The following is a 26767-nucleotide window of genomic DNA, read 5'->3' as shown; positions in this document are numbered from 1 at the left end:
CTGTTTTCGTGTTGTTTCGAGCTGCTGGTCCTCATCCCTAAGTTGTCTCTTCATTTGCTCCCTCTGTTTTAAGAGTCAGCTTCCAAGACATCTGCATCATGTCTCTCACAAACGCCCCTCCTTCTTCCATGAGAGCAATGAACTTGAAATCATTGATAATTTGCCAAATGGATATCCGTTTACACCTGATCATGGGACAAAGTCGCCGTAAAGGATCATTCTGCCTGACTGTGTTGTCGTAGGCATACCGGATGTGATCCACAGTCAAGTTAATCGGGTCACAGAACTCTTCATGACACCGAATCTCATCCATGATGTAGCATTTGAATCCACTTGCTTGCAGCTTATCAGCCAGCACATAGCAAGAAAACTGCAGCATAAAGTCGTACTGGTCGTGAACCATGTTGTCATCTTCCACATCCATCCCTGATTCTAGGCTGTCTTGGTTTATATCTCGCAGGACTGCGCCTGTATCGCACTCCTCCCCACATACAAGTATTCCGCGAACATGGCGAAGCTCGTTGCATCATCTTCTGGGAGCTTGACCAGGTTTCCTTCGCTCTCGGGAAATGATCACTGCGCAGCATATGTTTTAAAAAGACGGAATGACGACATAACAGTTCACGGTGTATGTGGTATTTGTGCTGGATTGGATCGACGACGATGGTTATAAGTGGACTGCGAAGTAATCTGTAGATTGCAACCAGTGTGAGCATCTATCTCAACCGAAAAGCGAATCCAAGCCGGACAAGGCTGTCTCTAGAGTCTCTTATCATTTCCATTATGTCCGAGAGCTTCCTCTGAGTCGTCATCATCATAATAGTCGTCGTAGCTATCAGAATCGTCTCCTTGCATTTCCTCCTCGACATCCTCTGTTCATTCAACACTGGTTTGGTGTGCTGGATCAGCCGCCGGCTGTTGTGTCTGAGCCTAGGACATTTCCCTCAATCGCTATTGCCGTGAATTGATGTATATATAATTATTATTATGATAATAGGAAGAGCCCGGGAGCAACTTCAGAATTTGGGACGCGGTCGCGACAACACTACTCCGAGAAAGGCAATAGCGGCGGAGAATAGCTGTTCCGCAATGACCTCATCCCATAATTCGTTTTACCAGCTTCGTCCAGTCCTTCTAAGCAAGAAAAAGGAACACAAATGACGACAAGAGCAGAGACTATGCAGCAGGCTCCAGCAGAAGAAGTCGCTGCCTCCATCAATGACGGGAAGACGCACCTTTTGCTCGCAGCGACTGGCTCGGTAGCCACAATAAAACTTCCCCTCATCATCTCCTCGTTCGAAAGGCACCCTAACCTCTCCATTCGCGTCATCATCACTAAATCCGCAGCTCACTTCCTGGCCGGACAGTCCTCCGAACAGCCCACCGTCGAATCGCTATCCTCCCTCCCTAATGTCGACGGCGTTCACCGAGACGAAGACGAGTGGGTGGTCCCGTGGACGAGAGAGGCCAATATTTTGCATATAGAGCTGCGGCGCTGGGCTCACTTGCTTGCGATTGTGCCGCTGTCTGCGAATGTGCTGGCGAAGATGACGGGGGGTCTGTGCGACGACCTTTTGACCACGGTGATCCGGGCTTGGGATACCGGTACCCCGGAGTCAAGGGGGCCGCCGATTCTTGTGGCGCCTGCGATGAATAGCATGATGTGGATCCATCCGTTAACTTCAAAGCAATTATCGATCCTGGAGAATGAGTGGTGGTGGGTGGAGATCTTGCCGGCGCAGTCGAAGACCCTGGCGTGTGGCGATACGGGGCAGGGTGGGATGTGCGACTGGAAAAGAATCGTTCGTGTGATTGAGGAACGACTTGAGCTTACTAGAGTATATCATCGGAGGAATCTGATTAGCACGGACGCTGTTTGACACGTCTGAATTATCGAGATAACCTCAATCGGACTGGACCATGTGGGTAGTCATTGCGGAGTGGTCCACTGCTGTGAGTGCCTTGTACTTTATCTATAACTTTCTTCTTTGAGTGTCAGGACAGTCTGCATCAATGTACGTATGATAGTGGCAGTTTTAGGATAGACATCAGAATAACCAAGCACAAAGCAGATATAACCCTTTGCCTCCCATCTCTCATACTCTACTACATTCAGACCTAGTGTTGCTCTTCACTGACTACTCTACGTACTCTAACTACGGAGTACACACACTATCGCTAAGAATTCGGCATCCCGATCGGCGGTTCCTGCATGCCGATCGCCCGGGGAGTATGATATCAGCCCGAAATCCGGTTCTAGCAGTCGCCCCACGAATGGCATCATCGTTCCCCGATTCGGTAAAAAGGAATCCCAGTGTTCCCCGTTAACGTCATGCAACAAATCCGGCCTTGGGGCCGGCTTGCTCCGCGTATTTCAGGGCCTGTCTTTCTCAATTTCTTCATTTCTCTATCTCTCCATCATTTTAGCATCATTAAACTGCATTTTAGCGTATACCGCCGTCGTTCATCATGCCGAACCAGAAGAATCCCTCGGATCTTAGGAGAAAGATCAACATCTTCTCAGGTACGCTTTCACTTACCTTGGATGTGGTGCATCGTATCCCAGACTAACAAATGCAGACTTCGATGGCACAATCTTCATGCAAGACACTGGCCACGTCCTAGTCTCCAACCTGTCACGGCGCTCTACTAGGATGATGGAACGTCCAACTCATGGGTTCTACCTAGGTAGCTATCGACGAGAATAATCAACATGAGGAAGGAAGAAAGGAGGTAACGCCATATTTATCAACAAAGCAATAAAGCAAACAACCACACCTCACGTGATAATCAACCAACGTGACCAGGCCGTCACATTACCCCCCGGCTTCAATAGGCATTGTCCTCAATGTCATGGTCAACCCACAGGTAAGAAAACATGAGAAGGCAACAATACATGAGACACTTGAAAAAGAAAAACACATGAACATGTCCAAACATCTCCAAAAATCAATCATCGAGATCATTAAGGTCATCAAGACGGTTTGCCTCTAACCTTGCAATCATCTGCTGGTTCCATATTTTATTGGATTCCTTGTGTGCCTTCATGGAACAATCCTTCACCCAATGATCAGAGGAGCCACATCTCACACAGGATCCTTGTTGTCGTCGTCTGTTCCTTTCATCTAGGGAGGTGGACGCTGCTGACAGGGAGTTGATATTGATGACGCTGAGGTCCATAGGATCAGACTTGGTGTGAGAGCCAGATTGGTGTGATTGAGAGTGGGAAACATTGGTGGAATTTGAGCTGAAAGAATGACTTCCCAATTGTTGAACCACACGAAGGAAATCAGTGTATGATTTTGGAAGATTCAACTGCTGGTTGAGACGTCCTCGGAGAGTAGGATTGAGGCCTTTCCCGAACGCTGAAATCTTGGTGACATCAGGCCAATCTTTGCCCTTTGCCTCATAAAGAATCCTCTCAAACTTGGCGATGTAGGCTGCCACAGATTCACCACTATCCTGCTTTAGGACTAGTAGATAATCTTCAGCTTCTTGAACCTTGTTGGGGTTGTCATAAACCAGAGATAGTTGATCAAGGATGGTGTTGTAATCCCAGGTGTTGGTGTCTTCTGCATAAGATAACTGGGGAAGAACTAGAGCTTGGACTTTGCTTTCCAGATTCAGATAGACATAGTAGAACTGAGCCACTGCATCACCAATAGCTGGAGCATCAATCCTAAGCTTAGCCTTCATCGAAGCAAGCCAGGTATCAAACTTCAAAGATTGGCCATTGAATTTCTCGGGATCAGGGAGGCATGGCTTTGGTCGTTGAAGTGGTTTGGGTTCATTTTTGACGGATTCGATTTCATTCTGGAGGGCGCGGATCGTAGAAGAAAATTCGTTTCGGAGTTCTTGAAAGGGGTCCATGATCTTTAAGAAAGGGATCGTGAGCTTGAATCTTGAAAAACTTAAGTCTTGAGAACTTGAAGGGGTGCCAGCATAGTCGCAACCACTGGACTTCTTGAAAGTTGAACTTGAATATGCCAACAACAGAAGTTTCAGTCCTGAGCTCTAGAAACTTAACTGAAGCAGCGCTTGACTTGACTTGAGGATGAACTTGAGGATGGAAACTTGAATGGAGACACTGTTATAGCCTGGCCAGCTCCCGAACTGCGGCACCAGCGAATCCCTTGAAGGGAGAAGCCTTTGGTATTTCTCTCCCTAAGGTATAAAAGGAGGATGTTGATTATTATGTCACGGCGCTCTACTAGGATGATGGAACGTCCAACTCATGGGTTCTACCTAGGTAGCTATCGACGAGAATAATCAACATGAGGAAGGAAGAAAGGAGGTAACGCCATATTTATCAACAAAGCAATAAAGCAAACAACCACACCTCACGTGATAATCAACCAACGTGACCAGGCCGTCACACAACCTAGGTGGCGGCAACGAATTCCTCAAAAAGATCCAGGAACAGATCAAAACCGGCGAGCGGTCTTTCCGTGAAGCCTCGGAAGATATGTGGGGGTCTCTGACCATCCCTATTGAAGATGGCTTTGATACCATGCGGAATAACATGTCCATGGATCCAAAGTTCAAGGAGTTCCATGAATTCTGCATGGAGAATAATATCTCGTTTAATGTTATTAGTGCTGGGTTGAGGCCTATCCTTAGGAAGGTGTTGGATGCGTTTTTGGGGGCGCAGGAGGTAAGTCTCTGCTCGGGTATGGATATGGCGATGGCGATTGCTAACAAAATGCGTGCAGTCCTCTAATATCAACATTGTGGCCAACGACGCTGATATCGACGGCTCTACACCCTGGAAGCCCATCTGGTTGCACGAGACAGAATTAGGCCATGACAAGGCCCTCTCCGTCAACCAGGGCCGTGCCGAAGCCGCTTCAGCTTGCGTCGAGGGCGAAATCCCGCTTATCATCTTCATCGGCGACGGTGTCTCGGATCTCACGGCAGCCCGGGAAGCAGATATCCTCTTTGCACGGAAGGGCCTGAAGCTAGAGGAATACTGCAATAAAAACCAGATCCCGTATATCCCGTTCGAAACGTTCGCGGATATCAAGAAGGAAGTCCAGCATATCATGAAGGAGGACCTTGAGAAGACCGGTGGTACTGGTATCCCGGCACGATTCAACCCTCGCGCCAACATGTGGCGTCGGATTTCGAGCAAGCAGGCTGTATGTTCTTTCTCCTCGTATTTACAATGTCCTGTTTAAGCAAGATGCTGACGCTTCCAGGTGCCGAAATTCGCGGCTGCTACTCCGTCCAACGAAGAAAAGATGTTCCTGTGGCCAGAGGCCTTTTCCGACTACCAGCCCAAGGCTGTTCCTCAGGATGGTTCTGTATAGTCTCATGATGCTGGCGTCATGAAGATAGGATGTTATGCATAGATGCGAGACGATTCCCAATGTACATAGTGTAGAATATCATTTACATCTAAACACTCATGGTAATTGCTTTCGTTCAAAGCTCAAAACAGAGCTTCAGTACAAACCTAGTTGGCAGCAAGAACCGCAACCGACCACGCCGGCAAGGTAAAGCTAAACGACCCATTCTCGCCAGTAACATCCTTCTCAGAAGGCGTAACAAGAGTCTGAGTATCCGTGTTAGACGCCTCAGGGTCATTATCCGCGAGCACAGTCAGTTTTCCGCTGCTCAACCCTGGGATCGAGACGGTCACATCCTGTGTCTCGGAGCCGTAATTGGCCAACTTGACATAGTATTTGTTCCCGGCACTAGAGGCAACCCAGTAAACGGGGCCAAATGCGGAGTCTGACGTGACCTCTTTGATGGTATCGCCGCGGTTGACGGAGAACATTTGTTGAACGTAGTAGCTGACCGTTTCGATGACCATGTCTGTTGGGTTTTGCGTGAAGGGGATCAAATCGGGCTATATAGTTGTTAGTTGACTGTTACACGCGAAAGATGTTTTATCTCAAGCTAATATACCGTCCATTGAGTCGAGTTAACCAGTTGCAGCAACGGCGCATAAGCCGCCATCTTCACGACATCGCTGTTTCTCTCCAATCCGATCATGTACACTGCTTCCGCGACGGAGTTCTTCATAGAGGGCCAGTCGATTTCCCATCGAGAGTACTCGCCAATGAAATACGGCACCGAGCGGTCCTTGTTATCGAACAAGTTGAACTCGCTCACGAGGCCGTCGGCTGTGTTGTAGTCGTGGAAGTCCACCCATGCGCCTTCAGGTATGGTGCTAGGAAGGCAAGAAGCATTGTCCGTGCTTGCGATGAGAGTGAGATCGGGATAGGCTGCGTGTATCGCGTCGTAGAAGGCAGTGAATCGTTCCGCGTAGCTCTCGCAGCCTCCGCCCAGGTTATCCTCGTTGCCGATTTCGACTAAGTTCACGTTGAATGGTTCCTCGTGGCCGTAAGTTGCCCGGAGAGAGCCGTAGGTGGTACTTGAGTCACCCAAGACGAACTGGATGTGGTTAGCTTTGCTATATACTGCAAGAATTGACACACATGGAACGAACCTCTAACTCATTCAGGACATCATCGATATAAGGCTGCAGTGCATCGCCCGTAAACGGAGTGTTACCTCCCGATTCAAGGGAAAAGCCAGCCCACACTCCCAGAACAGGAGTCAGGTTCAAGTCTTCACACCAGTAGAAATATTCCATGAGGCCTACAGCGTGTCAGAAGCGCATTTTCGCCTGTATTTCATTGGAACATACCTAATCCGTCAGTGTTGTAGTAAGTCCAGGTTCCTTGATGTCCTGGGCGGTCCTCTACAGGACCAATGGTCTCATTCCATTTCCACCGCGTCTCCTCGGTGTCTCCCTCCCTGTGAATAATTTAGCTTCTGTGGTAATCCGCATGTCCAGGAAGAACATACAAGTTGTTACCACCGGGGAACCGCAGGAAAGATCCCTTGACAGATTCCAGGGCATTTGCCAGTTGGGGCTTCAGTCCGTTGTACCTGTAGACTAATTAGAAAAATCAAAACAATTCGACTCAAGGCACAAACCTTGACTTGTAGGTCTCTGGGAAAAGCTGGAGAAGACCAAAGTTGAGCGACTTGCCAGCAATCAACTCGCCGTCGACAGTCAGCTCATACAGAACATCTCCATCCGGAGCCTTGGTCGTAGGGAACGAAGTAGTGACATAGGTGAATTCATCCGCATTGGATGAAACTTCAACAGACGTCGACGCATATTCCGTGCCACTGTTGGTACCGACCAGACGGATAGTGACACTGTTGGAGAAGTCTCCTTTGATCCAGAAATAATTCTGGAATGTACTGCCATCCACGGGAATACCCCAATAACCCTCGTTGGTGAATCCGACCTGGCCCGTGGTGCCCTCGGGAACATCCAGTTTCAAGCTGTGGGGGATGGCTGATGTCAATGGGTTTTCTGCGTCCACTGAAATCGTGGCATCTCCCACGCTAGCCCACGCAGTGAGGTTGGGCGAGCTGCCCTGAAGACCGTTGTTTTGAAGCAGCTGGCCGTAGATGCCTCCATCGTTTGAGTAATTAATATCCTATCCGGAATACCGTGAGAATTTATCTTCGGTTATCCAAGTGCGGATAATATGAGCCTACCTCAAACATGAATCCATACAGGAGAGGACTGGATGAGTTTCCACCCTCGGTGGACACCTCCAACGACACACCATGAACATGTTGGATAAGAGAGAACAACAAGGAAAAGGCACTGAGGCCCGAGAGAGTCGAGAAGGCAACCATCGTGTGATTCCTGGCTTGACGGATACATATTTTCGAGCCTGGTCTGGTCACTCTTTAATAGTTCAGGTCTCAAGAATTAACCGGCGAATAGTCGTCGAAAGAAACAAGAGAGCTTCGATTTCAACCGACGGCTCATAGCTTATGCCCACATATCGTGATTACTGAGAGGGGATATTGATTCTCCGTTCAGCCTGCGGAAGCAATCAATTCAACCGACTGGCTGAGTGAATTGGCCGACGGTCTTGGTATGCTGATTCTCTGCATACTCACGCGGGGATCCCCGCGAGGCGAGAGACAGGGGCGAGCCAACTGGAAATTCTTCGGCGAGAACAGACAAACTCCAGCTCTTTCAATTAACCGGAGACCCCGCAAAAAGTTCCTGTCTCTATATAGAGTACTGGAATACGGTTCACGAGATTCTCAGCACTAATCATCACGCGGTGGGACATTTCGGGATGGGCCGATATAGCGGAAATCATACTATGTATCGGGGTAACTGCATACGGAATTGATTTACTCGACGCTTTGAAGGCTTGCCATTACCGTTTTAGTGCTCATCCCTCGCCACTTTCTTGCTCACTGAATGAGAAACCTGAGCACGCCCTGAGCAGCCTGAGTAAGGCAGCCTCAATAAAATGCATCATGCTGTTACAGACCCAACCACAATTAGTCTCACGTGACGATGCGGGGAGTCAAAGCAAAATCATTGGATAATGGGTTAGGCGGAGATGCAGGCAGGAACTAGGAATGTTACTCGGGGAATCTACCATCAAATGGTATGATGAATGGTATATAGATGGATATATAAGGACGCTTTGTTATGGGTCACGACTAAATTATCTCGACCCAATGGTGCCTATTGTACATGAAGGAATCGTTGAAAAGAGAGCAGAATAGGACAGGCTATATATAATGGTGTAACCTTTGCTTTCTTGCTGGTAGGCATTCCTCACTGTTCTTGGTTGTGTTCTTGGTCTCTTGGGATCGTACGAGAGAGTTCAAATTGTTTGTTGATGCCCCTTCGTTCTGTGCTGGCCATCCTGTGGGTTCGTACGGGAACCCCATAACATGCTCATTCATGTATATAGCTTAGTTCTTTATGATTAATGCCAGCCGTTTAGCATTAACTAATTAGTTAGTTACCTTTCTAGTTCTGACTCATCTACTTAACCAACAACTGAGTATACATACTCAGTCGGCCTTGTTTCTCTATTTTGTTAACCTATCACGGTGCCAGCCCGCTGAAGCGGGGTCTTGGATCAAAAGGCTCAAGGGAAATCGGGAGTCGATTATTCCGGACTAAACGAGGTCTATATGGAGAGAACTAGTTTGAACGGAAGGGTATATTGCCTATTCAACATAGTTTGTAATATCAGCGGAGAACTGTGCATTTCCCGTGCCGGAGACATCCTTGGTGAGTCGACCGTTCATTTTGGGCGGCTTTGCATTCGTCTTGGCCTTGTATAGCACAGTGGTTGGGATGGCGATCAACAACGCGCAAAGGTTCAGTAACGTCCACAGCTGTCCTCAAGCGATGACTTTCTTCCACAGACAGGTGATCACGGGGATTCTAATCGTCTTGTTGGCCAGGGTCTTCACAATTCCGATTCCCGACTACAGCGCGTTAAAGATATCCGCGAGTCTTCGCAGGGAATCGATCAGTGCGTCGATGAGGATAAAACCAACATTGTTGATCAATGTACTAACGTTGAAATTTCCTGGCTTGGAAAAACTAACGAACTCTTCAGGCCACATTTACCACGGTCTCGGTGATCTCTTGGAGCTGGCCGACGACTGTATCCCAAAACCTGAGGAGCTCATGCTCTGGCCCAGTCAAAGTCTTCAAGAGTCGTCATCGGAGGAGGAGGCACTAGTCGTATGATCACCATAGGTGAAGTTGAAAGCTGACCAGTTGTAGGCAACTCCAGATCTGGTATCCTCGTCTTCCGGATCGATAGCCCTGTGGCGAGATCTTGGAATAGTTGTGATCCTGGAGCATGGCAACTGGTCCTTCAATGTCCCGCGCAGGTCCTCTAGCCAATCATTCACGTTGGCACTCATTGAGCCAGGCCCTCGCTAGAGCAGCACCCGAAAGAGGAATGTCGTGGTCAAGTCACTAGAACAAGGACATTTCTATCACCGGCTTTTGTGAGAGAAGTGATCAATGCTGGGAAGAATGTTCTATATTGCAACTAATAGTGAGCTGAAATAGCCGAAAAACACACCGTTGCGGCGGGAAGGTGATATTTATATTGAACGTGTAAGTGATGTGATGACAATATAACGAATGTTAGATACAGGGTGATATGTGCAGGCCCAATATAGTTATCATGTCTGAAGTCAGACGTCTGGCTCATTGGACTCAGAGACACCCAGAGCATCCCATTTCTCCAAGAACTTATCAAGTTCAACCTCATCAGTCTGAATAGACCCAGTCGAGACCGCAAAGTTCGGATACAAGCTATTCAACCCTTCCCGATCCTTCGAGTTCCGAATCTGTTGCTCAAAATCCGCAAAAAGCAAATCAGTCTCTGGCGGCATGGACACTGCCATTTTCCCTGCCGTGACCTGGACAGCCCGCAGCATGCCTTTTCCGAGAGTCCAGCGTCGTGAGGCGGTCTTGGCGGCTATGCTGAGGTTTGTGAATGCCTCGCGGTTTGCGGGGTCGTCCCGGCCTTCGAGTAAGGTGAAGAGAGACACTGTGATCCATTGAATGTGACCAGCTGGGAAGATGTCTAGCCCCCAAAATGATCGGTGTAGTTTCATCAGGTTTGAGATTTCCCGCGCAGAGCGTAAACATCTGTCAGCGGCATACTTGTGGAATGCTGAGGAACGGCCGGTCTCATCATCCTCATTTTCTGCATTCTTGGCAAAGCCGAAGATGGTGATGACAATGTTATGATAATACATGCTGTAGAGGTAGCGTCAGACCAGGTCTTAAAGATGAGGATTGAATTTGAGACATACTGAAGGCATAGCACCTGTGGAAGCAAGGCTCCTTCGATGTTCAGATCAAGACACGGCGGCAGCCCTTGTTGCCATTCAGATAAGCGGCGGTCAACGCTTTCAGTCAATTCTTTGACCCTGTCAAATGCAGGCTTATCTGAATCACCGAAGAGAAACTGGCACCAGTTGTTGATGACAATAGTCAACTCACACAGATTGTTGAAATGACATAGAGGGTGTGTTGAATACCCATCACTTTGCGCTGGATAAGGATACCATAGATCTTTATGGTGATCATGCGCAACGTGTGGACATGGACGGTCAGGCTTTTCGACCAGCGAGGGTTTGTGATAAGCCATGGCACTTGCCCTGTTCTTAGTTAGCATATGTTTCTCCCTCAATGGTAGTCAATCTTCCATACATCGTAATGACATATAATCCCCAGAATGTGAAGTTAGTAGCCTGTGCCAGATCGGGAGACTTCGCGGTGGCATTCGAAGGGGCTGAGTGAGTGGATCTGGCCAGCTCCTTAGCTGCAAAGGCCAACTGTCCTTGGTATACCCAACCACGCCGGTCTTTTCCCATCAAGAACGCGCTGCGAAGGTCATTGACTTTTACTTATAAACTCCAATAATGAAGAACTTACCACACAGACAGAACCTCAAGTCCCTGTACTGTTGCTACAGTGAACCGCCCTTCCTCCTCCTCGAGGCATCTCTTTGCCTCAGCAAAGAAGTGCGCACCCCTTGTTGATAGATCTTCTGAATCTGCATAGGCTTCAGCATAATCGGAGTAGGCCTACATTTTCCATACCACGGTCAGAAAGTAAGCAACTTGATTCGTCTTTTGGTTGATCATGTTGCTTTCTCTTACGCATGCATCAGCCAGAAGTGAGTTCACAAGAAAAGGAGAGCAGAATTCAGAGTCAGCATTGCCTGCTTTCATATCGCGGAGAAAGATCTCCCGATCAATCCACGGAAAGCATGGATGGTACCAGGTGAAGTAAAGTGAGATGAGGTGCGATACAAATTCGTCGTCATCAGTAACTGTTGTCCACGGTTTCGCGGGTACACGGTACACTGCCTGATCGCAGAGTCGCCTGACATCCATAACATTCCGATGAGCCCTGGGTTTGGCTTGCTGTAGCCGTCGGATCTCCTCACCGACCACAGCCAGCTTGGGCGATGACTCTCTGTTTAGTTGGTTGTCGATGTAGGATTTGAGCTCGAATAGGGGTGCATTACTACGGATCAGATTCAGAAGCGCATGGACACGGTTATCATCACTATTGCGGAAGCTCTCCATGAGCTGTATCAGGAGTTCACGGTCATTTTCTAGGCTATCAAATTTGCGCTTGAGAGTCGCGTTTCGGCGGTTATCGCTGTTCTCGTCGATGATGCATTCAGCCTGAAATTTGCGGCAATTCCCACATGGTGCCACCCCATCACACTAAATGGTCAGTTGCCTCTACTATAGGAAATACAGGGAGAATCGTAAGTCTCCAAACCTTTATCTGTCGAGACCGGCAGGAAGAACAAGCAGTCGAGACCCGAGTATCACGGTATGCATTAAAATACGGGCCCGGGGCTTGGTTTTCATTGGTCTTGGGCACTTTGGGAGCTAAGGGTTTGTATGTTTGCTTCGATTCCATTGTTGGCCTTTTTCACCCTACACCTTATAGGGAGATGAGAGTAAGAATCCTCCCTCCACAGAACGGCGTTGAAAGAAGGCGGTGGGTAACCTGAGGCTAGAGCCGGACTCTTGGTCATAATTGGCTGGAACATCTAGCCGGGCGTGTTCTTGATATGTTTTACTCCATACCCCTAGGTACACTAGTGAAGCAGGTAGCTCAGCTCGGAGGGGAATTTGGAAGTCGATTATTCCGCGACATAATGAGTCTATATGGAGAGGTCTAGCTTAAGCGAAGAGATATATTGCCTATCAAATGTATGTGCGCATACACAGCTGATTGAGTGCTCTACTAGCTATATGCGCGTCCACGCTGGCCTATATGAAGAATCCCTCCCCTGTCGTCGCTACTCGGGCCGACTATTTATCTGATCAATTTTCACCAACTAGCGAGGTCCCGAGAAGCTCAAGTTGCTGCTTGACTGCCGCGAAAACCCAATCACCCCTTCCCCCAGGCCGCGCGGGGGGCTAACTGTATTTAGATGGTAATTTAGCTAGATCCGACCTGCCCGTCGTATGTCCCGCTCCGGGATTAGGGCTTTTCCGCTTCCGAGGAAGCGTGAAAAGTACCCAAACCCCGACGTAAAATAGAAACATACATACATACATACATCCATCAATCAATCAACTAGTTAGCAAGGTCTCGGTTTGATGATTATTCCGCATCTTTAAAGCATCCTCTCTGTTCGCGACTCTTTCCCATTAACAACCATTGAAAATGGATCGGGATCGATCCAGGCCAATTTCCTCCTTTCCCACTAGTAGTCGGCAGCCGTTGGAGAAACCCAAGGGCCGGAAGAAAGTTTCATCGGCTTGCCTTGCTTGCAAAACGCGAAGATCGAGGGTGCGTACTGAATGACATTGATCGTTGTGGCGTCTATTAACGTTTCCTTCGATAGTGTAGCGGACAGGACCCATGTGGAAATTGTGTGAGGAATAACACAGAATGCTCGTATGCTGCAAATCAGGACAAACGTCGGGGGATACAGATCAAGGAGAGACTGGAGAGATTGGAAGAAGACCGTGATCTACTCATTAGATTTGTCACCGCACTCCGAGAAGGTGGTGACCGACAGGCTCTACAACTCGTTAGTCTTATCCGCAGTAAGGCCTCCCTCGATGAAATCAAAGTCTACTTGAATGAACATATGCGGGTTAATCAACAAACTAGTCCTGAACTACTGGATGTGGAACGGCAACTGAGTAGGATGCAAGAGTTCGAGTCACAGAGAAGCAGCATACTGGATAGCAATACCCTGGCGGTTGCTCCCCGCTGGAGAGTACCGGCTAGACCATGGACTAAAGTAACAGACAATGACAATTTAGTATCTCATCTGCTTTCTTCATGGTTTACCTGGCACCACCCATACTGGATTGACCGTGATCGTTTCATTGAAGATATGCAAACCCGAGACCCGAAGCAAACCAAGTATTGTTCGCCATTCTTAACAAATATAATATTGGCAGATGCCTGCGTATGATGGTTTCGTTTCTAGCCTCTTCATTATACCCGGCACTAACGATAAATCCTAGGCATACATGGGGTACCCTGAGACGTTGGCTGAAATGAGCGACATCCCAACCAGAACACACCGCTTCTATGGAGAGGCCAAGCGTTTATATGAGCAAGAAGAAGGAAATGTCACTTTGACCACAATGCAAGGTCTGGGTGTGCTCTGGACATGGTACGTTAAAATTTCCTGTTGGCGCTTCAGAAGAGATGCTAATTTCGAAGCGCTTCTTTACTTCGCAAGGAAAGAAATGGATGGAATTATCAAGGGCAGCTAACCTATACAATACAGCAATTTATACTGCTTGTGAACAGCGGAAAAGCGTCACATTATGAGCCGAAAGCCGTTGACACCAGCGTCTGGGGCTTGTTTAATATTATTACGTATATATATATATATATATATTTTCTTTTCTTTTCCACGCCTTTGAAACTCAATGGTTGACCTTCTCAGTATGAGTTCAGTCTCACAACAAGGGCTCCCGATGATCAAACCGCCGCGGAGGCCATACCCAACCGCTCCTTTAACCTACGAAGAAGAATACCATGATACGTGGTACCCGTATCCAGCTCAGACTTCTCATGTGCAAGCACATACAATACATCTTCTCACTGCCTTGGCAAATCTTAATCAAATTGCATGCGACATATCGGTAGCCTTCTATGACGACCACGATGGTCTGACAAGAAAATCGTTCCCAATGGTCTTTGAGACTGCCCAGCGTCTTCATACTCGCATCAATGAATGGCAAATGAGCTTAATTCCATGCTTGAGGTGGGAAAGCTGCAATAGCCCACATTTGCTAAACTTGCAGTATGTCAAACGCTCTGTACTCATATGGGCTAAAGTGTGCTAACCTGAGTCTTAGCATGTACTACAACGCAATCATCATAATCCTGCTTGGGCTTATTGAAACCAAAGCAAAAGAAGAATTTCTCCACCCAGAAACGTACCGAAATGCACAGCAACTAAGGATTGTCTCTGCGATAAGAATCTCCCAGCTGCTAGGAGTCCACCGTGCTTCATGGGGTATCAGCCACATCTCTGGCAACAATATAAAATGGACTACGATATCACAAGAGACACTTCTCGAGCACCTTGATGATCCTACTAACCGCGAAGCATTTATTAGCCTCTGCACTATTGCAAAATCCTTCGCCCGTCGGTGGGCATATGGTGAAGAAATGCTTCGTTCGGTACAGGCAACTGCTTCTCATCTTGGAATCTCACTTCCATGTGAGACGCATGTTCTATTCGAGGACAAATAGTTACTAAAGTTATGTATACACTAATACGGATTGTCGCAACTTAATTTTCAACTATAAACTTGTTCCATAAATGAGTATCTATGTTTTTATCTAGTCTGTTTGTCTAGTGTGAATGAGGGTTACAGATGATGAATAACATCATCATTATTCAATCAAGTCCATTGCCCATACCGAGCCCTAAAGCTAGTGGTTGCTGAGAACGTATTGAGTGCGGATAAGTATTCAGTGAGTTTTTCCCTGCACAAAGACACTGAGCCAGGCCCTGAGCCTCACTAAAGCGGCGGCATCTGGAAGAGGAAGGTCAGAGTCCTGGAGGAAACATTAAATATTCATGGGCACATAGGAAATTGATTTTCTTGGACTGTGGCCGCCTGCCTCATTCTGTATTTGTACTCACCCCTGGTGGTTCACTGAGTAGCCCTGAGCAGAGAGTGAGCTGAGCAAGGCAGCCTCAATAAAATGCACCACGCTAGGATTTCAACCCATGTCTACTTTCCTCGTATTGCTCCTGGCCGCCATTTCTTCTTACCACTTTTCTCATCAAAGCGCTGGCATCATCAATCTGACAGTCAATTGTGGCCAGGTCATGTATTTGTCTCCTGTCAAATCATCTGTAATAGACTAGGCCCTGCTTTGTGCCTCGAGACGTTGAGACGTCTCTCGGTTGAAGCTATTTGAATACGAGGCGTGACCTCCCGGGCACGAACTATCCTCATCAATTTTCACTGCTCCAATTCTTCCAGGAGTCGCGGAATATTTTCAGCATCAGGTTGAACCTGATACTTGTGGTAGACCTACACACCACAACGCAATGCGTGCGCATTGGTCAACAAGCGAGCTCATAATAAACCATGGAGATGAGATTTGATCTCCGGCTTACTGTCACAACCTTATATGCTCAGCCTTTTTACTCAAGATATTATAATTAACCGTGCCCCGTCTGAAACTTCATTGTGCCATAACCTGGCTTCTCTCGTATTGTACCTAGAGTTCTAGTTAGCTAAGTCTCGGAATGGACACACTCACCTGTATGCTATTCAATATGTGCGTTATATCGTCAGGGGCAGATCAGATCGTCAATAGAAAAGAAGGTGTGTTGCTGGGTATATCACCCTGCCAGGCCCACTGCGGTGTTCCTACATTCGTTTTTATCCCTACTTCCTCGTCCCAAATATCCATCATGCAGCCAACATACTGGTGATAGCAGGATGGACTTTTTTGACATGCGAAAACACATCGCATCGGAAACGCAGAAGTATTCCTAGCGACTTATCCTCAACAGCGCCTGATACCTCCTGATAACCGGACACGAACAGTTCTCCTCCTTGCCGCAGATTGGAAATTTCCTCTATCAACTCGCCTTTGTAATATATGACTTTGAAGGATGACGCATCAAACCAAAAGCTGCCGATTCCGCCACTCGCTGGCTTTCTGGATGCACTGATCGAGTGTTGGCTAGATCGTCCTAGCGATGATGCGATGCTACTGATCACCTTGGTTGTCCAGATTTCCTATCTTTATGCGCATATTCCCGCCTTGGAAAAGAAATCTTTTGTTGAACAGATGAAGTATGAGAATCGCCAACTTTATTTTGATGGGTTGATGGTTGTGTATACTGGGACGATAGAGTTTCGCAAGCACCAGCGGGCTATTGGTGACGCACTGCTACAGGACCGGTATAAGTTGCAAAGGCTCTTTTATGGAATGCGCTTAATGTGGCTGGAGGTCAGTGTCAGGTGGCGCGTTTCGTGGAGCTGAACTCTGCTGAAGTAGAGCATGAGTATACGGACTACAAAGCAAACGTCAACTCTGACCAGTTTTCATGGTGTTGAAAATCGAAACGTTTCAGTTCAACATTTACTCCATTTATATTGTTTCTTCAGTTCTTTCTTCATAGAGACCTCTCTCGTATCAACCCTAGATCATAATTGGTCCATCCCGCTGACAAGGTAGCACAATTGATTAACCCTCTTTCTCGAGATATCCCCAGCTTTGTTTGGAATCGACAAGATAAGCAGCATAGCATTCCCATGTAGGTTGCAGTTTCACTGAGCTTATTACAACACAATCCGGAATAATGATCTCTTGAGGCGGTTCTGCATCATGACAAAGTTTGAACGGTCACCCATGGAAGACACGCTTGTCAATCCTGAGTTTTTTTACTCTGATAAAGATCGGAGGGCCGCTGGCGAAACATGTGGTGTATGCGTGTGGAAAACATGCTCTCAAGCAGAAACAAAGGATTGAAGACTATTTGGAACTGTCGGAACGTACCTCCGACCATGAATCCAATGGGGACGTCAGAATTCTCGTGGGAGTTGGTTTGGGTCTTGCGACTAGGCTGTGACCTAGGCACAGCTTTATGGCGGATCTCGGTGTACATAGTACCCCACACATCCACACATTTGCATCATATCATGAAGCTCATCGGTATAGATCATTATGTGTCCATGATTGGGGAAAAAAAAAAAAAAACAGAAGGAGGAACGCGTTTTGATGAGAGAGTTTTTTTTTAAAGTGCCGACCAGGATAGCAGAGCAACACCACACATAGGTAGATCTTTATCGAGTAACACGTATCCGGAAAGGCCAAATCAAGAAGCTATGCCATTTACAAGACTAGCTTGAAGTCCGGGTTTCTGTCGTCGTTGTACCCAGCATATTGGACATATTTCCCCCGCTTTTTATCACGATTGACTTTGGCGCAATACAGGACGTTCAAGAGAATCCTGGTGGAATATGTTAGTCTATTCACTGTGATCACCGACGACTTAGATCCAACTCACATGAACCATGAGAACACAAGTAAGCCAAGGACGACTGTATGGCCCCGGTGATACTGTGGTTTGTCTTTGCTGGGATAGATGAATGCTGACAAGACATGGTCAGCTCATGATCTTCGGACAAGGGAATAGAGAATGTCTTACTTGCAACGAAGCCACCACAATTCGCGATGGTCAACTGCATCGCAGATGTAGTGGCCCTCTTATAGTGTCCGGCGGAGTTGTTGGAATTCCACACTAGAATGCACGGAATACTACCATACATCCCCATGGCCATGATAAAAGTCATTCCGTATTTTAGGCGTGCGCCTTGGACATTAGCAATTGCCGCATAGCCCGCGATCGCCAGCGGGATTGTGACAAGCATGAGAGTTCCTCGAAGTTGCAGCCGATCAGAAAAGAAAGCCACCATTACTAGTTATTCGTTAGCCAGATTCTCTGATCTCGAACGAAGAATCCTACCGGTGAATACCGCTGCCACTGCATACGGAATCACGGACCACAACTGTACTTGGTCCTCGTTTGCTGCATAGCCGCTGTCATTGATGATTGTTGGGAGAAATAGCCCAAAGGAGTACATTCCGGACAGCAAAGAGAAGTACGCTGCTGCAGAGAGCCACATTCGAGGATCCAGAAGACCTCTGCGTACTTCGGACCATTGGAAACTCTCTTGTTCACTTGCTAGGGTGCTACTCCATCTTAGCATCTCCAATTCTATCCCTAACGCAGATCTGTGAAAAAGAGCCTACCCTGCTGGTGCGCATGGATTATCACCGGATAGCCAGTCACGAACAAACTCACGCTCTTCAATGGTCAGAAATGGCGCTGTCGTTGGATTATTTGGGAGGCCAAAGTAACTAATAGCAGCACATGTGACTGTCTGAGAGTCGAAACCCCTGGTTAGAACGGTCTTTTGATTGCGCTGGCAACACTTACCAATAATCCTTCGATAATGAAGATCCAACGCCAACCTTCTAGCCCTCCTCGAGGGCCAATTTCAGCCAGTCCGCGGGCCAGGAGACCTATGAACATCAATTTAATATCTCTTTGTGTCAGGTCAGAATACAGGAAGATGACTTACCTCCAAAAGCACCAGATAATGATGCTGCAGTGTAGAACAGACCAATACGCAAAGCCAAGTCACTTCGTCTGTAAAAGAAGGACAAATACAACACCATTCCAGGTAGCAGTCCACCTTCAAAAGCACCAAGCAGACATCGTACGGCAACAAAACCTGCGAAGTTGCGTACGAAGCCCAAACACATGGTCATCACGCCCCATAGTGCTGTGATAAGGGGCAGCCAGATCCTCGGGGATGCTTTCTTGAGGATAAGATTACTTGGAAGCTCACTGTCGGCAGAAGACAGTTAACGAGTGGTATCCGGACACTTGCAGGATTCAAATTCACCTAAGAACATAAGTGAGATAGTACACTGCCAGACCTATATCATATTGATGGTCCGTGATTCCAAGGTCTTCCTCGAGGCCGATGATTTTCGCATTCCCGACGTTGGTCCGGTCCAAGAAGGATAGAAGGAAGAGTATTGCTAGAATAGGAAGTATTCTACATGTGCATTCATTAGCCTTCTTGTATCGAACAATTCTGGTCATGATCTGTCTCACCTTGTGTCCAGCTTAAATAGAACTCGCTGGGTCAGCTTCTGCTGGTAGGCCAGGTCCTGCACTGAGTCGATTGGCTTGTGTGAGGTGTCCGGCTTCTCATCGTCAATTCCAGCTGTATCCATGTTCACTGATCCCGTTTTTGTTATTTCCAAAATGAAAAAGGAAGCAATGTGAAGGGAGCATTCCGATCACATCACGGCTCTATCTAAGAACCCCATCCTGACTGACCGTCAACTCGGCCACCAATTCTGCGGCCGACTGCTGCAAGTGCGCACAGGCCTGCCATGTGTCATCCGGGGTTTTAGCCGCTAAGCACCAAGCAATACAAAGCCAATGTACCATGTACCCCGGATTCCCCGGATTTTCAGTCTTGGGCAAAGAGCTTGGCGATCGTTGTGTAAAAAAAAAAAAAAATACGGTCATTACGCTGTAATAAGACCGTCTCGGCATCGGAGGCCCGCCGGCTCATAGATCTCCCGTTCGGAGTATATTTCTGGGTGCCGAGGCAAATATAATGGCTCATTTCTCCGGCTCTCTTAACATGAAGACATACAGAGGGAGGATTGACAGAAAGCAATTCATTATGTCAAAGTTATCGAACAGTCTGAAGTCGCTGATTAACAGCCCCAGTGCTCGTCCGGGTACTGTGCCTGCTCCGCGCAACATTCAATCTGTCTTTCACAAGATCCAACAAGATGCCGAATCTAACGATGTCTCGCAGCCTTCCTGGGTGGCTCTATCAGTCTGTTATATCCTTCTGGCTATCGCAAAACATGCATAAAACTAATTGATTGTGCAGACAGCAGCCACAATGACCATGAACTCCCCCGACTCCCTCGGCATCCTCTTCAACCAAGCGACCTCGGCCTCCCAGTCCCCCGAAGAAAGCGTAGCAACTGCAGAACTCATGCGCGAAGTTGGTCTCAAATGCATCAGCTTCAACGGTATCCCGCGCACTATCAATTGCCTGAACGCCTTCAAAGCAGGCCTCCCCGAGTCTGTCGCTGCGAAGCTCTCGAAAACCTCCACCCGCACGCCCACGGTTGAGAATATTAACGAGATCCGCGAGCGCGGACGAAACCTGTGGGATTCGATCTATCGGCCATTCGAGAACAAATTGTATGAGAAGCTTGCGGATGCACATCCGGATTTGCCCGTGCATATTCTGAATGGGAATTATGGGGCGCTGTTGTCCGATCCTGCGGGGAGGTCCACGGGGGCGAATGCGGGGAGGGTGTTGACTTCCATTGTGGCTGTTGCTTGTTTGCGTGCGCAGACGGGTGTTGGGCCGCAGGTTACGTCGCATGTGTTTGGGTTGCGGAAGGCACTTGAGGATGGGACGTGGGAGAGTGATGTTGAGGGTGAGAAGGGGGCTAAATGGTTGGCTAGTGATGAGGGTAATACCTGGATTTTGAACAGTGTCGACCGAATCGTTGAGTCGATTAGCCAGGGCGAGGGGACGAATTTTGCGCCTGGCAGAACCTCCAAGCTGTAAATAAGAGGCACTGTCTTTGTATATACGTGATCTCGTGTATTTTGTTGTCAATATAAACTGAAGGATACCTCATATGTACGTCGATTTATACACTGTCCAAATATACCCATGAACTGCTATGTTATAATTCTTATCCTTATTCCATAACTTCCAAACGATCCGCCACAGTAAACTCAGCACCTGTCTTGCTCCGGACTTCCTCAACTTCCACACCAGGGGCCAGCTCCGTCAAAAGGAGCGCCCCTTGAGTCCGGTCAACTTGGAAGACGCACTAAGTTTCATTCGTCAGCGTGTCTGATTCCTCATGTTTCTTGTCAATCACATATTTACCAGATCCGTGATGATCGTGCTAACACAGTTCGCACCGGTCAAAGGCAGACTGCAATCGGCCACGACCTTTGGAGAGCCATCCTTGGCCGTGTGACTAGTGGCCACCACAATCTTGGTTTGATCGGGGTTTGAAATCAGGTCCATGGCGCCTCCCATGCCCTTGAAGACCTTTCCGGGGATCATGTAGTTGGCAAGGTCACCCTTTGCGCTGACTTGCAGAGCCTGTTAAACTGTTAGCTCAAAGGTATTCACCGGCGACGAAGAGATAAACGAACCCCAAGAATCGACACATCGACGTGTCCACCCCGAATCATACCGAATGACTCGGAGCTATCAAATGTAGAGGCTCCATCGACGAGGGTAACGGTTTCCTTTCCGGCGTTGATAATATCGCTAAAACTTGGTTAGAAAAACATACATAATCGGAAGAATGAAACGGTAACTTACGCATCAACTTCATCCTCTGTAGGGTACGGTCCCTGGCCATGATATTAGCTATCGAGCATGACCGTAGCCCAAGATCAATCCACTTACCATTCCCAGAAGACCATTCTCTGACTGAACCCAGACCTTGACATCCTCGGGTAGGAATGATGGGGCTAGTGTGGGAATACCTGTAAAGTGTTAAACTACAGCGATACAAACTGAAGAAACATCCTTCTCTTACCAACACCAAGGTTAACATAGTACCCCTGCTTGAGCTCCTTCGCGGCTCTCTTGGCAATTCTATTCCTCTGAGCCAGAGCAGCACTCTTTTCTGATTTCACCGCACCCTCATCATTGGCCGAGCGCAGCTTCTTGATCTCAATGTTCTTCGGGTCGGTAGCAGGAACAATCCTGTTCACAAAAATTCCTGGTAGATCAACGTCGTTGGGGTTAATTGAGCCGACGGGGACGATGTTTTCCGCTTCTACAATGGTAAGGTCTGCTGCTTTGGCCATGATTGGGCCAAATGCCTTGGTAGTGTAACTGGTCATATTTAGTTCTCTGGCGCAACTAGCAAAACCAGGGCGCGCAAGCCTTACCGGAAAACACAGTTACCAGCTTCGTCCGCTTTCCATGCACGGAGAATTGCGACGTCACCTGTGATGGCGGTTTCCATCAAGTATGTCTTGTTATTGAATTCTCTAGTCTCGCGGGGCTTTCCGTGCTCCACGACCTTACCGGAGGCGTCCATGCGAACTGGAATTCTTCCGTCCTGGAGGAAGGTATCTAAATCGCAATCGAGTCAGATACATTCATGTGCGAAGCGCAAATTTTGGTATACTCACGAGCTCCTGTAGGAGTGAAGAAGGCCGGGATCCCAGCGCCTCCTGCACGCATCCGCTCCGCCAACGTGCCTTGCGGACACAGCTCAATAGAAATCTCTCCCGTCAAGTACTTCTGCTCAAGAGGCTTGTTGTTGCCGAGGTATGAAAGGATGAGCTTGTTAACCTGGCCCGCTTGCGTGAGCGTCGCAAGTCCACCTTTACCAGGAGCGCCGGCATTGTTCGAAATCGCGGTTAAGGAGTGCAGGTTCTTTAATCCTCGACGTTGTATAGCGGAGATAAGGGTTTCTAGCAGCCATAATCGTCAGCCACGCATATGCACTTTCTTCAATCGCTTTATACTTACCAGCAACACCGCAAAGGCCAAACCCTGAACTCAGAATAACAGACCCGCTCTTCAGGTCAGCGACTGCCTCGTCCGCATCCTTGAACAATTTCGAAGCGCCGCGCTCGACTATTGGAGCCAATCGCTGTCGCGCACTTGGGACGGTTGAATATGACTTTGCGCAGTCGATGGTACTTGGCTGAAATGAAGGTCGCAAACCTGCTCTGCAGCGAACTCCCAGTCGAAGTCGCGGCCGACAGACGGAGAGCGACCTCCGTGACAGGAACAATGCTGAAACCCGTAATGTCGCCATAACTGTCAATTCTTGTGTCCCTATTCTGAGAATAGCAAGACTTTTAGAGGCCAAGTTTCAGGGACAAAACAATTCAGGAAAAGGAAATCCGCTAAATATGCGAAATGGCGAGATGACGGCATGGTCGGTCTTCGGGGCTATTTCTAGACGCCGACGGAGGCGCAGGCCGGTCCCCCTCCGAGACTCTCAATGCAGAAAACAACCGAGGAAATCGCTTTTATAGATTGAAATCCGAACCATTGTTGGCGAAATCCAACCAATCCCATCGCAACATGTCATCAAATGGGACGTCAGGAACGGTAGTGCCAAATGCTGTGCCGGCTCGGTTCACAGCATCAATGATCTGGTCGTCAGACATCGCAGAGAACTGCAGAGGCTCCATCCAAAGTAGAGATGGCGAGGCCGATGGTTGAGCAGTTGTGACTATGGGGTCATATACATCTAAGGAAGACATGGGCTGCAGCGCCTCCGTGGACCCCATTGCTCTTCGTTGATCGAAGTGGTTTTGAGACCTCGATCCCACAGGCGCACGCCGGATCAGCTCCCGTAAGAATCTTCCATATAGAACAGAAGCTCCATGACGATGACTGGGGGTAGCACCAATGCGCTCTAGCACGCCTGCAGTTTCCTCGATTGAATTTCGCACGCTTGGGGCCAAGCTAGACCTGCTGTCACCTGGCGTGACACTAAGGCTAAGTGCTGAACAAGCAGCAAAGGAGATCATGATCACGGTGTTATTTGGCATCGACTTCAGACGTGCCTCTCCCTGGATGGCAGCCCGCAGAACATTCAACGCAGAGGAAAGGGCAGCAGCGCGGAAAAATCGCTTAACTTCTATTGGCGCTGTAGGATGGTTGATAACGCCAGCGTAGGTCGACAACCGGGTATGGGTGACCAATATGTCAACATATGGTGGAAGCGAGAGTGCTTTGCGGTATCAGTTTTTGAAACATAGTAGTACAGGAACTCAAGGTATCTGCTCACATTGACCTTCTCCAATTGCCGGCGCCCATGTTGCATACCAACGGTCATAGAAACTTTCGATCATTGTCTTGATTCTGTATAAAGTCAGAAGGCGGTTTGGCAGTTGGTCTATGTAAACTTACGATTGAGCTGCCTCGGGTCCTATATCGACAACTTGGTAATTGTCGCAGTTGGATTTGACTTTCCTAAATATCTCGTCCTGTTGAGAAGCAATTAGATCAATGTGTTTAGTAGCCACGAATGTTACTCACCAGGTTTCTCCTTAGGGCGGCCATTGAGTTCATGGGACCGTCTCGCGAGTCTGCAATGTCTGAGATATGCCAATGATCACAATTTTCAACAAGGGTTGTTGGCGGGACAGTATAGCTTCGCCCACGGGCCAGACATACTCTGTACATAAATGTCAATAATAACTGCCAAGACATTCCAATGGTCCATACATACCCTCGCTCTAAAACGAACAGTGCAATCCAAGCTCTCTCTCGTCGTCGCAACAATCGTCGACCCCATTCAGATCCGGCATCCACATCGTCGAAGCCATCCATATGCAGTGCTCTCTTCGCGTCAATGCAATCAGCCTTGGCTTGTCTTTTCAGAAAGCTGTTGTCAAAGCTCGATGAAGGAACAACAATTTTGTTGAGAGACAAATCCAGTGCAACTGTCAGAGCCATCGCGATGTAAGCACAGGCATCATCGTCGCCTAAACAGTTTCCCGGGGCCATCCATGGAACGTTGACCATAAATGCCAGGACTATCTCGACTGACCTATGTCGCTGTACGGCGACTATGTTTGCCAAATATCTGCAATGTCTGAACAGTCTTTTAGATAAAGCTGCAGCAGATGACAAGAAAAGAGTAGTTGCAGCCAGGATCGATGTGAAAAGGAACGCAGACTGAGCGCGTACAAACGACACTGTATGAATTAGAGGATCGAGTCCCCATCGCGTATGTGCTAGGTTCTGGTAAAAGCTGTTACGGCAATGGTTAGTCTCTCTGCTAGGAGTAATTTCTGGGACTGGACATACAAAGAAAAGAGCGATTCCGCTTCTTCCACCGTGACAAGCCCCAACTCTATGGGATCCAATTCCGGACCAACATCCCGACTAGCTCGCACAGGAACGAAAAAGGAATTTGCACATGAATTATGACCTTGGGTCCTGGATATTGCCTGCTGTTGCTGTAAAGGAGCAGGGACTTTTCGCGTCTCAGCTGGTGATAGTTGGAGATCAGAAGCTCTCGCGAGCAACTGCAAAGGATTCTCCGCGTCATCCAGAGCTAGACTATCTTCCTGTTCACGAGGGGAAGGAAGGCTGTGGGTTTGGTCCTGATTCTCTGAGAAGTCATCCGTTTCGCTATGCGAGACTTGCTGCTGGTCTTGTGCCTTGCCGAGCAGTTCTTGCAGGTTTGAGATGACCTTATGGGCAGCATCAGATGCAGCCGCGTCTGGACCCCTGGGGCGCTTGATGGCTTGTTCTATTTGGTATAGTGCCTTTTCCAGGCCTGTGCGCTTACTAAATCCCATACATTTGTACCATGTACGTGTGCAATAAGGGATATAGTGTACTTACTTCTTGACACCTTTCTGCCTCCCCACGTGGTGACTAGGGACTATGCATTCCAAGTTAGATTGCTTGCATCGATCGCATGGTAGTTCATTCTGATCCCGGTTACATCGGATCTTGCTTCTTCTGCAGTTGAGACATGCAGCCTGCTTTCCATGCGAGATCCTGCCGGGTTTTGATACCGCAGCGTGTGCATGGTCCATTACTTGTAAATGTTAATAACGCTTATCAATTGCGAAAGAGCCGCCATGCAACGCAATTGTCCGAAGCACAACCTGGTTCGAGAAATGGTGATACTGTACGGAGTAGAGCGGTAAAAGTCCGATATTGTTTAAGCACAAATTGCCAAGGAGTCGGATACAACGGGCTGTCGGCAGTTGGTTTTCCAAAAAAGACAAAAGTTCTCCAATTGAGTGTAGGCAGGTGAGGAGAAGTTGGAGAAAAAGATAAGCCGGAGAGAAAAAGCAAAAAAATGATCAATCGTGATCGTCTTCTGAAGAAGCCGAACGCGGGGGTCGAACCCGCAACCTTGAGATTAAGAGTCTCACGCTCTACCGATTGAGCTAGCCCGGCTGGGCTGTTGAAATGTCAGTTTCATATTGCGTTTGACGGGTGATATAGTCATCCTTTTGTCGCGGCCCTAACTATGGTCTTGGTAAAGCTAAATATAACTGAAGTCTTCGGCTTTCTTAGAATTTATTTACAATAACGAGTCTAGCTGTTCTACACGAAAATGAGGGTTAGGAACATACATGCGAGTATATCTTGAAATGCAAATCCTTATCTTCGCCCTTCAGACACAATTCATCGGTCAACAAAGTCTAGCCTTGGCAATTGGCCCAACATTGACATTCAGGCCGGTCTGAAGCTCGCTCAAGACGCCGGGCTCCCGATACAAACGCTGTCCCATTATAAACTATCCGCACTTTCCCTTTATAAAAGGTGCACGCACCTTCCTGCCGCATTTATATGGCAGCTAGGCAGTTTGATGCAGCTATACGGA

At 48.0% G+C, this 26767-nt stretch overlaps 11 protein-coding genes and 1 non-coding gene across 12 annotated transcripts; 5 read left to right on the top strand and 7 right to left on the bottom strand.

Annotated features, from left to right (window-relative positions):
* Positions 1–37: 37 nt before the first annotated feature.
* On the bottom strand, positions 38–424 carry ACHE_40295S (uncharacterized protein; the record flags this gene model as incomplete). Its single annotated transcript, XM_043278478.1, has 1 exon — positions 38–424. The coding sequence occupies one exon, from the start codon at positions 422–424 to the stop codon at positions 38–40; it is 387 nt and encodes a 128-aa protein (XP_043136253.1).
* A 733-nt stretch (positions 425–1157) lies between these two features.
* On the top strand, positions 1158–1880 carry ACHE_40294A (putative flavoprotein; the record flags this gene model as incomplete). The annotated part of the gene is made up of 1 exon (XM_043278477.1): positions 1158–1880. One exon carries the CDS (start codon positions 1158–1160, stop codon positions 1878–1880), a length of 723 nt encoding a protein of 240 aa, XP_043136252.1.
* A 589-nt stretch (positions 1881–2469) lies between these two features.
* On the top strand, positions 2470–2708 carry ACHE_40293A (uncharacterized protein; the record flags this gene model as incomplete). The annotated part of the gene is made up of 2 exons (XM_043278476.1): positions 2470–2524; positions 2581–2708. 2 exons carry the CDS (start codon positions 2470–2472, stop codon positions 2706–2708), a joined length of 183 nt encoding a protein of 60 aa, XP_043136251.1.
* Positions 2709–4465: 1757 nt separating this feature from the next.
* On the top strand, positions 4466–5309 carry ACHE_40292A (putative 2,3-diketo-5-methylthio-1-phosphopentane phosphatase; the record flags this gene model as incomplete). The annotated part of the gene is made up of 3 exons (XM_043278474.1): positions 4466–4654; positions 4713–5138; positions 5199–5309. 3 exons carry the CDS (start codon positions 4466–4468, stop codon positions 5307–5309), a joined length of 726 nt encoding a protein of 241 aa, XP_043136250.1.
* Positions 5310–5455: 146 nt separating this feature from the next.
* Positions 5456–7668, bottom strand: ACHE_40291S (uncharacterized protein; the record flags this gene model as incomplete). Its single annotated transcript, XM_043278473.1, has 7 exons — positions 5456–5851; positions 5911–6399; positions 6455–6606; positions 6656–6765; positions 6817–6900; positions 6949–7463; positions 7525–7668. The coding sequence occupies 7 exons, from the start codon at positions 7666–7668 to the stop codon at positions 5456–5458; spliced, it is 1890 nt and encodes a 629-aa protein (XP_043136249.1).
* Positions 7669–10008: 2340 nt separating this feature from the next.
* On the bottom strand, positions 10009–12265 carry ACHE_40290S (uncharacterized protein; the record flags this gene model as incomplete). The annotated part of the gene is made up of 6 exons (XM_043278472.1): positions 10009–10579; positions 10636–10983; positions 11036–11209; positions 11261–11412; positions 11488–12063; positions 12122–12265. 6 exons carry the CDS (start codon positions 12263–12265, stop codon positions 10009–10011), a joined length of 1965 nt encoding a protein of 654 aa, XP_043136248.1.
* Positions 12266–13021: 756 nt separating this feature from the next.
* On the top strand, positions 13022–14258 carry ACHE_40289A (uncharacterized protein; the record flags this gene model as incomplete). Its single annotated transcript, XM_043278471.1, has 4 exons — positions 13022–13147; positions 13203–13778; positions 13837–13988; positions 14039–14258. The coding sequence occupies 4 exons, from the start codon at positions 13022–13024 to the stop codon at positions 14256–14258; spliced, it is 1074 nt and encodes a 357-aa protein (XP_043136247.1).
* A 3434-nt stretch (positions 14259–17692) lies between these two features.
* ACHE_40288S (putative MFS transporter) lies at positions 17693–19609 on the bottom strand (the record flags this gene model as incomplete). Its single annotated transcript, XM_043278470.1, has 9 exons — positions 17693–17810; positions 17868–17952; positions 18009–18278; positions 18327–18553; positions 18614–18744; positions 18801–18886; positions 18946–19214; positions 19273–19428; positions 19488–19609. 9 exons carry the CDS (start codon positions 19607–19609, stop codon positions 17693–17695), a joined length of 1464 nt encoding a protein of 487 aa, XP_043136246.1.
* Positions 19610–20070: 461 nt separating this feature from the next.
* On the top strand, positions 20071–20982 carry ACHE_40287A (uncharacterized protein; the record flags this gene model as incomplete). The annotated part of the gene is made up of 2 exons (XM_043278469.1): positions 20071–20229; positions 20287–20982. 2 exons carry the CDS (start codon positions 20071–20073, stop codon positions 20980–20982), a joined length of 855 nt encoding a protein of 284 aa, XP_043136245.1.
* A 136-nt stretch (positions 20983–21118) lies between these two features.
* On the bottom strand, positions 21119–23218 carry ACHE_40286S (3-oxoacid CoA-transferase; the record flags this gene model as incomplete). Its single annotated transcript, XM_043278468.1, has 9 exons — positions 21119–21253; positions 21313–21534; positions 21588–21705; positions 21760–21791; positions 21847–21926; positions 21980–22281; positions 22338–22524; positions 22584–22868; positions 22927–23218. The coding sequence occupies 9 exons, from the start codon at positions 23216–23218 to the stop codon at positions 21119–21121; spliced, it is 1653 nt and encodes a 550-aa protein (XP_043136244.1).
* A 217-nt stretch (positions 23219–23435) lies between these two features.
* ACHE_40285S (uncharacterized protein) lies at positions 23436–25967 on the bottom strand (the record flags this gene model as incomplete). Its single annotated transcript, XM_043278467.1, has 8 exons — positions 23436–24145; positions 24203–24276; positions 24325–24401; positions 24454–24592; positions 24647–25171; positions 25228–25713; positions 25771–25810; positions 25874–25967. The coding sequence occupies 8 exons, from the start codon at positions 25965–25967 to the stop codon at positions 23436–23438; spliced, it is 2145 nt and encodes a 714-aa protein (XP_043136243.1).
* A 297-nt stretch (positions 25968–26264) lies between these two features.
* Positions 26265–26337, bottom strand: ACHE_t40003S. Its single transcript has one exon. It is a non-coding gene; the product is annotated as a tRNA-Lys (tRNA).
* Positions 26338–26767: the final 430 nt, after the last annotated feature.

This window comes from Aspergillus chevalieri, chromosome 4 (genome assembly GCF_016861735.1).
Source record: "Aspergillus chevalieri M1 DNA, chromosome 4, nearly complete sequence".
Classification (NCBI taxonomy): domain Eukaryota; kingdom Fungi; phylum Ascomycota; class Eurotiomycetes; order Eurotiales; family Aspergillaceae; genus Aspergillus; species Aspergillus chevalieri.
This window is presented reverse-complemented; position numbering and strand designations above follow the sequence as displayed.